The sequence below is a fragment of the Vicugna pacos genome, chromosome 8 (genome assembly GCF_048564905.1).
Source record: "Vicugna pacos chromosome 8, VicPac4, whole genome shotgun sequence".
Classification (NCBI taxonomy): Eukaryota; Metazoa; Chordata; class Mammalia; order Artiodactyla; family Camelidae; genus Vicugna; species Vicugna pacos.
Window position 1 is genome coordinate 32064263 of NC_132994.1, and position 13892 is coordinate 32078154.

Below are 13892 nucleotides of genomic sequence, written 5' to 3' on the forward strand. Positions count from 1 at the left end.
ATGGAAATTTTGTAAAAAGATCTTGTTTCCCAGCCCTTTTACTAATAAATCTTACTCTGGATGTGTCTGTCAAATGACGACACTGCTGAACTGACTATCCACCCAGCATCAGCACGACGAATTCTAATCTACTGTATTTCTTGCACGTGGCTTGGCATGTATTACTCACTATACACTTGAGTGAATTTCAAGGATGACACTGACAAAATGGGACACATTTAGAGGATGGAATGAACAGGCTAGAGAGAGATTTTGTTTCGAGTGAGAAGCTTAAGAGCTACTTTCAAATAGAGTTGTCAGAAAGGGGGGAAAAGCCTTATGCTCTCAACTCTAGGTCATTAGGATCACAGCTTTTCCAACCTTTTATTCATCCAGTGTTTAGTATAGTCCACTATGTTCCAGGCAGTGCTAGGTCCTGGGAGTGCAGTACCAAGCCAAACAGACCTGATCTCTCCTCTTACAGAGTGTATGCTCAGTGAGAAAAACAAATACCATACAGATATTTGTTCCAAACCACAGTAAAGGTTATGATGGGAAAGTTCATTAGGATTCTCTAAGTAATACATGAAGCAGACGGATATTTCTTCCGCTCCATGTAAAAGATGGAAAGCCAAATATTTCTCTTAAAGTTTTTCATGAACATGGTTCCAGGAGTCTACCTCAGTCTGAACAACCTTGCTCTCAGCTCTAACACATTTCCCTTGCTAAAAATGTATTACCTTTTCAGAAGTAGTCTAGAGGCTAAAGCAAGACACAAACCACTCATTTATGAAAAGGCCAGAATTAATAAATACCTCCAGATGCCTGATGAGAATAGCTCCAACTTAGGGGCTGCTTAAATTAGAGTGATGTTGAAACAGAAGATATGTACTGTGGTCTGTGCTACAGCTAAAATGAACGTGGACTGATGCAAGGATCTGATCCACAGTGGTTCCTACTGAAAGTAGCTGATTTGAGTAAGCAAGTCTTCACCAGTAATGCAAACCTGAACCAACTGCACTTTGTATATTGATTTCTAAACGACAAGTTTCCTCCTGTTTTTATAGCTGGTATTTTTAACAGGAAAATGTAACACTGATTTTGAAGTGTCATTAAATAATCCTGTTAATTTTTTTCTTTTTCATATCGAGTTGCAAAGCACCAATTATGAGCTAGACACTCCACAGAGAACCATGGAAAACAAAGAGGAAAAAGCCTGGCTGTGCTTTATTTATCCTTGTGATGTAGGGGTGGGGAAGCAAGAGAGGGAAAGCCAAGTTAATTGCTTTCAGAAGAATCAGTTGGTATGTCACAGCATGTTAACAATTCTGAATCTTCAGATTTGTCTTTACCCCACTGGTGATCTCTGACACATTATCGGTTAACAACAATTAAATACTTAGATACTTAATGAACCACCTAAAGGATCTAAAAATCAAGTCCTTTTTTCACTCTGTGGTTCCTATATTGTGACTACTAGACTCCACAGTAGTAGTATACTTGCTAGCAAGTAAATCACCTTTGAGAGGATTTAAAGGATTCTTTTGTCAAATAAATCTATATGGTAAATGAATTTTTTTAATTAAAAAGTATTATTTAACCTCAAATTACCTCAGAAGAGGCATGACTCTTTTCTAACACTCCTGTGGGTAATTTTTAATACTTTTAGACCAAGGAATGATTACATTTAGAAAACACTTAAGAGGATGATAGAACTCAAGACACAGGTAAGTATTTTGACTGATTCCACCCCAATGATAGACTATGAATGGAACTGACTATAAATATTGTCATGTGATTTTTTCTTATCCTATTGCAAGATTCTACACTTCTATTTCAACTATGCTGGCACATCTAAAAGGAAACTCAACTTACCTGAGACCTAAATATCAGTAGTACAATAAATAAAAAGTGAGAGTGTCATTCTTTGGCATGACCCACTGACCCACATAAACCAAATCTCTGAAAACTGAATGAAAATGTTACTTTATATAGCTGACACAATATAAACCACACCCTAGAAAGATAACCATTAAAAGTTAACGTCACTCAGTATCAAACCTTGTATATTGTTGTCTTAGCAAACAATCAATTCTCATCTAGTTTCCAGTGAATAGGGGGATAAACAGAACAGGACCAGCCCATTCCTGGGTTCACTTCAGACTGACTGGACCACATCATGCTATAAAAACTGGAAGGTCGACTTTTAACTATGAACCGCCTACTTTGGTTCTCTAGCTACGTAAGGTGCTTATCAATCCACTCAATTGATGTTGAGAACTTAGGTCATCCAAATGAAAAACAACATTATGAAGGACAAGCAATGATTTACTTTATTTAGGCTCAATTTATTCCTTCCTAGTTAAACAATGCCAGGAACTTAAGAACTTAAAACTTCATTTTCTTAGGAGGGTCACCACTTAGGATGAGTTAAATAAGCAATAATGAGATGTGTGGCTCTCTCCATTTTCTTTCACACGTTCTCCTTTATCCCTCCTATCTTTTTTTCTTTGAGAAACTTTTACAACAGGTATAAGAATAAGGAAATGTTAATGATTTCCCCAACAGGTAACCTGTGTTATATAAACTTCATTTCCAACTTCTAGAAATAAAGACAGACACAAAATTAATTAATTTTTTTAATAAACCATAAAATTTAAATATTCAAATAAAAAGAAAAAAATAGACATTTAAGCCACTGATTTCTGTTTTCATTCTTCCTCTGGGTGTTGGAGGTTTGACTTACCTGGGACTAGAGTAGAGTAATACAGTTATGATGCTGGTGTAATAATGAACAAGTAAGTAAAAATGGGCAAGGGATTGATCAAGTTTACTTTTGAATCTGGAAGTGCAGATCAGCAGCTCACCTGAGCCCACTGCAGAGACCTTCCATTGGTCTCGTCTGTGGAAAACTACTATGGCTTACTGCTCTCACAACCCTTGCCTTCACAGCTTGGCCCTCCTAGCATTTTGATCCTTCTGCTCACTGAAGCTCACTTGAGTCTGTAAAAACATCAAGGGGGAAAATCCCCAAACTGAGTAGATGAATAAACACTTTTAATGTGAACAATCATATTCAGATCAACCTCTTTTGAAAAAATACAAGTCAGTGGTTTTTTTTCTTTTTTTCATCCTTAAGTAACTCAACTATTGCTACTATTTTCTGACTTTACTAAAATGGCACTTTTCATTTTATTGACATCAGCCAATTATTTGCCACTTGCTTCTATTTTTTCTCTGATAGCATTGGTACCCTATGTTTTTCTTTTTGATTGAGACTTATACTTTCCATTCCAGAATATTTGATCTCTAACTTTATTTCACTCTGTGAATAAATCTGCTATTAATCCATGAAAGGAAGCGGTGAGCACTAGCAGGATCTCACTTCAACATTCATACAATTTTTTATGAGAAAAACATACATCTTTATTTTGGAATCTAAAACCATTATTGTATGATACTGTCTTTTAGCATATTCAAGTGGGTCGACATTCAGTACGGGACAGCAAGCTAGCTCACAAGAGACAAAGTGTAATGCACAAGTGCGTTCAGCCAGTAGACTCTCAGCCAGTAGCATGGTAATAAAGTGCAGCAAAAGTTTCCTTATCTGAATAAGAACTCCAGTAATCTCTGAATATTTTTGGTAAAGTTAAGGAAAAGCTACTGCAGTCTGGAGGTCGGTAATCTTTAGACTTCAAAGACTGGCTACCAGGGACCACAGTGAAATATTAGACCTGAAGCCAATGACAAACACTAGGTTGAAAAGGAATGGGCTTTTCCAAAAATGCAAAACTATATAGATGCTTAACACACTATGATCTGACAGATTTATGGTGATAAAACAGCAAAGATAGATGAAAATATTATTTATACTTTTAGCCTGTAAAGAACAGATTTAAAAATTGGCGGCAAGAAACTCTATGACAGCTCCTGAGACAAGTTATCCTGTGCCCTACATCCATTCCACGCCTACGACGACCAGTCTGAAGGGTAACACAAAGAGTAAAAACAGCGATCTACTGTATGTATCAGAAAGTACTGGAAAAGTGACAAAATTGTATGTTATTAAATGACAAAACATATTTAGAGGCTTTATTTAAAAATCTCTCACTTCTCATTATCAAAGTTACAAGATTGCATACCAACAGACAGACTGTAAACATAGGAAATTTTCTTAAGGAAAGATGGGTTTACTGTAATTTGATCTTTTACAAAAAATTACTGAAAGTTATTGATAACAGAATTTCTCTTTTACTTTCTTAAGTCTAATTCTCTTGAAATTTAAACCAATGTTTCCACTCCCTTGAGCTAAAGTTCAACCATGGTCACCTTAGGAAATACCCTTGTTTATTTGTTAATCAGAAATACAAATTCAGTGGCACATATTTCCATTTTCTTCTTAGGCCAAAGGTTTCGGCTTCATTATATTTTACAAGAAAACAGAAGACTTGCAGTGGTCCTGTAAAGTCTTTCATGTCGCAGCTGAGGTTTAATGACGGCAGTGGAGGAAAGCAGTGGTGATGCAAAGTAAGACCAGCCCGAGTGCCCTTATCTGACATGGAATCTTTTTCCTGTTTGGCTTGCAGCAGTGTTTCTGGTCAGGTTGCCTCCACCAAACCTCACTGAAGCAGAAGGGTGACATGCTCTGGTAAATCCTGTCTAAGGGTGATTCCGTTCAAGCAAATGGTTGATCCTTCAATCTGTTGGTTGCGGGATGATACTAATATGAAGAAAATTATCCGGGTAGCTCAGATGTTCACTCAGCCACTGCAAAGGTGTTTCCAACATTGGCTCAATTCCATGAATCATCACTTGATTCTTTTTTTCCCCATCTATTCCAAGAAAGAAATCCAACAATAATCGATAAGAGTCAAAACAGTTGAAGAAAAAATAATCAGCTGTCTTTGAGAATCCTTAGTGAATAAATGGATTTTACAGCTTTACAGGTTAGACTCGGTCTGTTTCCTGAGCAGGAAATGTGGACATGGAGAAAGTTCAAATGTTGCAATATGTATCACCCAAAACAGAAACCTGAGGGTTACAATGAATTCTGATAAAAATTCTGTTGCTATATGTGAAAGTATTCATTCTTTCTTAATTAGTGTGCTTACCTAAGATTGACGTTAATGAAACCATAGTGCAGAAAACAACCCACTGTACTCACTGACCAAAATTTATTTTAGTTACACATTAAAAACTGTACTCTACGGCTATTACAGATGACAGGTGTACGAAGTAGGTCAATACACATTTAAAACGTACAAAACAGAAATGTGGCTAGAAATTATCAAGAATAAGATGAATGTTTAGGGAGATGTTTATAAAACAGATGGGAGCTGTAAGTTAATTTTCAGTAAATTTGTTCAAATACACATCAGCAAGTTGTAGAGACACTATTAGAGTAAGAGTTAACGTTTTAATGAGAATAAACCAAGAGTCTGACTCAGGGATTTCTGTTTCAGTCATGAAATCTGATTGATTTTTGTTAACATCCATTCTCTAATTGAAAGGGTGGGGCAATTCGCACTTTTTTCTTAAGTTCAAATTTTATTACAAATTAAATTTAAGGTTAGTTTTGTGTCTTATGATTTTGGTATAGTATACCAAAAATTTTTAAAATAAAACAGATGCACCCTTGGTTGTTACAGGAAAACAAAGAAAGCAAAACCAAATTCTTAAAAAAAAAAACCAAACACGAAAAAACACAATAAAATAAAACACAGAACCGTCAAGAAACTCTGTCACTCCTTTAGCACAATTCTTGGTTTGTCTCTTTTAGTCTCTTCAATATGTAATGTCTAAAACCTCTCAGCTTCCTGGACACAGAAGGCAACAAGGAAACAGGGAATTCATGGAACTATGAGAGAGGGGAATATCCTACTTTTCCCTTTTCGCTCTGTTCAGAATGTCTCTTGCATCCCTAGTGCTCTAACGTCTAGGCCAAATGGGCTGATTGATGTATGGTGATAATGGCTGGGCTGGCACCTGAAACAAGAGACCCTTTTAAAGAAATACTTAAACTTCCTGTTAGAGGCAGCACAGTCTTGGGAGGTGACAGTCAACAGATTAACAATGAGAGGACACAAAACACTAGATAATTGCTAGAAGAATGTCCCAAATAAAACCCTAAAAAACATACTATCAATCCCAAAGATAACCAAATAAAAGTCCCAAACAAAACCCCGAATCTCTGTGTCATAGTTAAACACAATTTTGGAAGAGGTATCACCCTATAATACTACTAACCTAAAAAAATGCTCTCACTGTTTTGATTTATTCACCGATCTTTGTTGTATCTATGCATACCTTTTTCATAGCTGTGATCAGTGTTAGTACAATGATTGGTTTTCACAATGATGTGTATCACCCATAACTAAAAGATTAAGCTATATAAGGAATACTATAGAAAGCACAGTATTAGTACTTTGAGAAGATTTTTAAAATATCGATATTCAAATGGATATACCCTCAGCTATCTGCAATGATTCATTCTTTGTAAGTTCTAGATTGTCAAGGTTTTACTGTATTAATTCTTTCTTAGAATATTTAAAAACATTTCCGGTACAGTTCTCTTTATATTCTCATTATATATTTCTTTGAAATATTGTAATATTCTCAGAATCTTCCTCCTACTTAGCACTGAGTCAAAAAAATGAAAGAGCAGCGGTGGAGGAGTACGAGTTCCTTATCTGTCAAGTTCTCCCTTAAGCAGAGTCACCTTTGGATACTCTGAAATAGAGTGGAATATCCAAAATACTGTGCCTGAAGCAGCAGGTCAATGTGGGAGCGAACACTATATGGCACATTCACACACGGTGTTTAAAAAACAAGACTAAACTCTGTTACACAAGAGGACAGGTGGAGTTTAAGAACTGCACAGCAGAAGTTGGAGAACGTAAGTGCTATTCAAACACTCCGTATGACAAACCCAGGAAATCACAGAAATCTGAATAGCCACCACTGATTTTCTGGTTTAAATTTGGGCCACTTCTAATCTGTAACATAAAAGCGTCACTAAGACATCTAAAGAAGTGATCTAGGATTGTCATATCCCTCAGCACAAGAGTTTTTAAGGTTTGAAACACATTGTCACTACCTACATTTGTCCAAATATTTCGCCTGTATTTATGTTTTTGGTTTTCTGACTTCTGTTGATAACACAACTGTTACCAGAAGCATTCTTAGAATGGGGCAACAGTTACCCTGGAACTATTAACTAAAGCTTCTCTCTTATTTATCACTGTATCCCCAGTGCCTAGCGTAGGGCCTGATAATAAATATTTTCAGAGCCTGGATAATTTTGCTGCTGATAAAACACTGTCAAAATTAATGTATTGAAAATAGATTCTGATGGCTACCACTAATACGTAGAAGAGCTCTACTGATAAAGACTGTTTTGGTTATTAAAACAACAAAAAGTCAAAACGTTTTCAAATAAGCCAAGAAGCATATATGATATCAGCAGAATTCGTGCTACCATAAATAACAACAAAGCATGACTGGACATTCTGGCAATACCAGAACTAATAAAACAGAGCAGTGAAAAATTAGCACATTTCTCTCCCTTAACAGTTAGAAAGGAAACACTTGATAATACTGCTACTAAAGTAAATCATGTTTTTGGTAAATATATCTTTGTGCTTCAAAATGGAAATCTAGAATTTAATACTTGGGAATAAGAAATACGTCACTACATAGTAAATGACTCAGGAGAAAATTGTTAGCCTACATCTCACCCACTCAGATTTTCAAAAACGTTAGTTTGATGCTTTAAAGTAGGCAAACATTTGAGACAGCAATCAAGTGAACTATGTCTATATAAAATTCTCTCATACAGGGCACTTTGGGGGGGGGTAACTTTTGATTCTGATATAATTTCAAACTTACAGAAAACTTGCAAAACAGCACAAGGAATTCCTCTTCATCCAGAGTCATCAATTGTTTACATTTTGCCCCATTAACTTTATCATTCTGTAAATATGTAACTTCTGAATCATTTGAGAGTACATTAGAAACAGAGTCCTTTACCCTTAAGTATTTTAGTGTATTCCTTCCAATAAAAATATTTTTATATAACCACAATATAGTTATCAAAATTAAAAAATTAACATTAATACAATACTGTTATGTAATCATTTCAAATTTTATCAACTATCCTGATTATTTTCTTCTCCATTCTAGGATACCACACATTGCATTTAATTTTCAAGTCTCTATACTCTCCTTTAACTTGGACAGTTTTCAGTCTTTGTCTGCATTTCTTAACCTTGACAATTTTGAAGAATACATGTCATTATTTTGCAGAATGTCCACATAGCAATTAAAAAAATTCTTTTAATTTATCTTGTAAATATAAGAATAGTCATTCATAAATACTTTGGGTTTGTGAATTAAGGAAGAGGACAGGAAGAAATGTAAGAGACATGCATCTTCTTTTGGTACAGTAGTAAATAAATCCACTCTAAGAGTTAGATATTAAATCTATATCATGTATTGAAATATCACAAAATTTCATTTCTTATACTTATCTCACTTATAAGCCCAAATATTATAAAAGATAAAAATGTGAATGCATCATATGATGTTGTATTATCACCAACAGCCTAATTAAAACAAACTCAATTCTTAACCAGCATTCACTTTAAAATGAGCATTTTTAGAGTTGTGTGTCATTTTAAGGGAACTATATTTAAACAGATTTTGATTATATGATGAAAGTGATAAGAATTACATATAGAAACCAAAAATAGAAAGAAAATTCACTTTAGCTAGACAAGTCATTAATGAAAATTATGAACTTAAAAAAGACATGAATTGGGAGGTAGGGAACTTGAATTCTAATTCTGGTAATGAAGGACTTTGGGCAGACTTCATATCTCTTTTAGAGTGTTTCTTTATATATAAAATGAAGGTGTCTGTCTAGATCCATAGTTTGCAAATCTGGCTGACCATCAGAATCACTTCGAAGATTTTTAAAAATACATAGCTGGCCCCTCTCCAGATCTAGATCAATCTCTGGGGGAAAGTCTGTTTTTTTAATGTTCCCTTACCAGATGATTGCTGACTTATGACCCATGGCAGTTTCTGATACAACTCCATGGGTCAACGTGTAAACTAGGTCTAAAACAGAGGACTGGTAACATGTCTTCCAGTTCTAGTAAATGAGTCTTTTATGCCTGAAGAGCAAAATATTTCTTTTAGAGTTTAAATCAGCATAATACAATAGCTGTGAATTCTTAGGCAAATCACTTAACCTCCGTAGTCTCAGTTTCCTCCTCCTACAGTGTCGATAAAGAATTCTAATCTCCAGGGTTGAACAGAGGATCAAATGAGACATCCAAATAAAGTACTCAGCACAGAGCCTAGCACAGGGCTTGCACATAGTAAGTATTCAATAAAGTGAGTAACCTTCTTCCCCGATTCTCCCTCTCACTAATTCCTTTAAAAAAAAAAGTGTCAAAAACATTTGTCATAGAGTACATGATGACAGAAGACCAGTTTTTAAAAGATCATGGCTTAGTAACCAAAAGTAAACACTCACTGTAATTCTCTTCCTGCACACAAAGTTATGGGAATAAGGTAATTATTTCATTATTAGATATATCAAAAGATATTAAAAAAATGGATTCAATTATGGATTCAATGCCTGGCTGGCATGCAAAGGGCCGTGAGAATTTGGCCTCATGTTAATATGTACTCTGCATTACTCAGCCCCATTATTATGCAGTGTGGCACATGGATTTTATGAATGTGTTAAGAAAAAAAAAAGATGACAAAAACAAAAACCCAAAGACTCAATCATTATGCAAACAACAAAATGAATGACATTAATGAATTCCTTAAACACTGTTAACCCTCTGGATTAATCTAATATTGCTCTCAACACGTATACTCAGTAGAGCATCCCGGATAAGTCAAATGAACTCTATTGTACTAGGGTGATGTTGCTTAACAGACTTTAGATCTGGTTCTTATTTGAGAACTTAAGAGTATGTGATGAATCTGCCTTTCAGCAATGGCTCATAGCCTTCCCCATCCCAATCTGCATTTTAGCCATTATTTTTTAGTCCTTTATCAACAAGGAATATGACCTAAATGTCTTTAAAAGCAGGTTACTTGAGATTCTAGAGAGATGTATGAGTTTCATTCTTACTATTAACACATGTAACTAAGTATGTGAAACCTCTTAGAATTAAAAGCAGTTAAAGAAATGGATGATATATCTTCAAGGGAAAGTACTTTTAATCAGAAAATTTCACATTAATAACTTGTCTTTTAGTTTACACTTATGAATACAAAGTAACAGAAATCTAAGGCTAGAAGTTGTAACCACTGTTTTTAGTTTTGTGACTTCACTTTTATATTTTATAATTCAGCAGAAAATGTCTTGATCTGCTATCTTGGAATGTGTGATGCTGAAGGTAAAACTTCTGAAAAATACTTGATACTGTGCAAAACAAAGAGATGAGCTTTCTGATTGCCACTATTCTGAACAATTTTGGTCTGTCTGACAAATTCTTTAACTTCTGATATGTTCATTAGTAAAATGCCAACTAATTGAATCCATCGACATGAAAAACCACAGGCTGAAATCTGAAGTGCATACATCATGCTGAAGGATTCTGACTCAGCCTCAGCGGTAATAGTCAGTGAGGTCAGGTCAAAGAGGGTTAAACCAAGCCAGGATATAGCCAAAGGAATACATCAAACGCTGATTTTAAAAGGGCAATTAATCTTAGACAGAAATGCTTCCTGGGGAATGAGATTTCAATCTTAAGAGCACACTACATGATGTAGCAGTAAAAATGAACATATACAAGCTTACAGAGCTTTTATCCTATGATCACAAACAGAAGGAGAGTGCTGTTTATCAGAGAAATACAAACCCATTTAAAAATACTTACATTAACTTCTTCCGGAGCTACGCTCACTTAGTAGTACAGGTTTTAATGAACATATGATATCACAGTTAATATATACCACATATCTTTTTCCATGTGTACATTTTATATTTTATATATATTTTATTACTTCTGTCCAAAATATTCCCAGAGCCTTGCCTCTTAACATTCTATATAAGCTTTCAAAGCCTGTCTATGTTAATTCTTCCACTGACTTTTGCTTTATAACCTTTATATTTCTTAATGAGGAGGTAATAAACCAAAATTTAAACTTAAGAAAATCCCCCCAAATTAGCTAGAAGAACAGTGTATTAGATTAATTGATTATAAGACCATTTAAATAAACTGATTAAATGGCTCCTGATAATAAGATAAAAATATGATACAAGTTAGGAATTAAAATTTGTTCATTTTAGAGAAGCAACAAGGTCCTACTGTATACCATAGGAAACTATATCCAATATCTTGTAATAGTCTACATTGAAAAAGAATAGGAAAAGGAATATATATATATATATATACATACACACATATGTATCTGAACCACTATGCTGTACACCAGAAATACAACACTGTAAATCAACCATACTTCAACTAAAAACAAAACTTGTTCATTTCAAGAAAACCTCCCCAAAACGAAGTAAAACTTTGAAAATATAGGTTCAAACGTTTTTAATCTGCTTTCCTAAAATGATCCAGTAATTCTAGTTGGGTGTAATAGGGCCCATTTATATTTGTCAAGTTTGAATTACAGAATAGTTCAGAACTAACAGTTTTATTTAAAATATAGGCAATAATTACACTATTTATATACGGCCAGACTGAGGTCTCACAGGACTTGTTTTAATGAAGAGATGACTTGCTTTTAATTACCTGCATGTGTTATTATTTTGTTAAGGGAATTTTGTTTTCTAGTGCTAAAGATGAAATATTAATTGTGCAAGTATCTGTTCCCACTTTTGAAAAAGTCAAGTTAATTCATTTAACTTCTTGGGAATAAAGGAAATCAGAGGCATCTTCTGACAGGCCCAGTAATCTCATCTTCGCTAATGAAGAACAACAAAAATAATTAGTTTATTATTTCTTTGATTTTAGAAAAGACATGTATAATGGATTAAGTCATTAACAGACTGCATCACTGAGATTAGTCCATGCTACCCATGTGTTGAGACAAAGCACAGAGATGAAGGAAGAATGAAACAACTGAGGCAAAGAGTTTGACTCAGTTTAGAGTTTGGTGGCATAATGATAACTTAAGAAAATATGTTGTAATTATCAAGTTTAAAATAAGCCTAATAAATTGCTTCTGTCCAAAAGAGTATAGTAGACCTTTGTCCATGAGGGCTATATTTGAAGAACTTTTTGTTTTACCACTGTGAATGACACTGTATCTTTTTTTTTTTTTAACATAAAATGCCCATCCAGGGAGAGAAAACAATGAAAAGCAGAGAGTGTTAGGATGACATTACAGTCCAGTGACCCAGTCCCACATGTCAGGCTCATGGTATTACAGCAAAATTATGAATGGGTCTTCCAGGGTTACTTGTGACCAGCTGAAACTTCAAACATATGTGTGTGCTGTTGCTTACAGTCTTCAGTGACAAACTTTCACTAGCAGCAACACTTTCAGACCTCCTGCCTTAAGATTTTTCCTTTTAATATATTTTAACAAGTATATGATAATCCAGCTGGCTGCAGTGACTATGGAGATGCCGTAGTAGAATAAGTTTACTTATTTCCTATCAGAGCCACACTTCTGGCACTCCTAATCACATCCATAAATTAATTTCTAAAAAAAGCAGAAAGCTCAGAAGCATGGAACTCCTCCATAATCCGAGGTAGAAGCAGTTACAACATCAGTTTACATTTAGAGCTCATTGCACATTTATATCTTCCGTGCAGATGCTAAACATCAACAAGTCCCTTTCTCTGCAGAGTGGGATTAAAAACAAACGACAACAAGAAAAAACAAAACTGCTTCTTGCTAACTCCACTTGGTAAATTTCTTATGAGTACAGTTATTTGTGAAAAAATAATAACAAACCCATAAGAAAACAGTAATGTTAGTTGTAAAACCTTGGAAAAATATGAAATCATGAAATCTCACTTAAACCTTTTGTTCATTTAAACCTTCCAACCATCAGGTGGATAGTGGGTAACATCCCTATTTTTTAGAGTAAGAACCATTAAAAAAAAAAAGCAACTACTAAATGACCTTCTAAATCAAACAGTGTGAAGGTACAAAGGGATACTAGAATAAAAACAATTTTAAATGAGTGAAAGAAGAACTAATAAAACCGTAAAGTGATTATTATTCTTACTTCTGAACCCTCATTCTGATGAAATTTGGGGTTTGAAGGTCTTACGTTTCTGTGGTATGAACTGGCAAATTGAAATGCCACCTCTTTGAGGGGGTCAGTGTCATCATGTTGACAAAAGCACCAACTGTTGGTTCACAATTCAAATTGAAGGATCTGCCTCGGATGAGTAACATGAGATCTAGATATTTCTTGTTTCTAATTGCTTTGTGTCTGAAGAAAATTATTGCAACATCAAACAGTTAATTCACTTTATAAAACAATCTAATCATATGTTACAGAGCTAAGGAGAAAAAATGTGAATACATTATCTTTTCTTATTTTTTGTAGAAACTACTCTGTGCTTTCTCATAAAGCGTGTAAAAAATAAGTATAATTTTCAAGTTAGACTACCTAAATCAGATACTATGACTCCCTTAGCCTCAGTTGTTATAACTATCTTCCAGTGTACTAACCAAGCAAATAACAGATCAATCTTAGTTACTTAGTTCCTCAGTGTTTTCCCCTACATCTCTGAACTCACTGAAAATCTTATGCACATTTATAGGAGAGAAGTAGAAAAAAAAGGCTAGTCCTTCACAAATAAGAGTAGGGACATTTTAAATGAGCATTTCAGACCAGACATTACCCTTTAGCAACAAGCCCCTGGGTAGCTGGTGAAGGATTCTACTACAGCGGTCATCTGGTATGTGTG

At 34.6% G+C, this 13892-nt stretch overlaps 1 protein-coding gene across 1 annotated transcript in view; it reads right to left on the reverse strand.

Annotated features, from left to right (window-relative positions):
• Window positions 1-2604: 2604 nt before the first annotated feature.
• Window positions 2605-13892, reverse strand: part of ATG5 (autophagy related 5) — a 103802-nt gene continuing 92514 nt past the window's right edge. Inside the window, exon 8 of the mRNA XM_006205619.4 lies at window positions 2605-4811. Within this exon, the coding sequence (XP_006205681.1) occupies window positions 4675-4811 (137 nt within the window). The 3' untranslated portion in view covers window positions 2605-4674. The remainder of the gene's footprint in view (window positions 4812-13892) is intronic.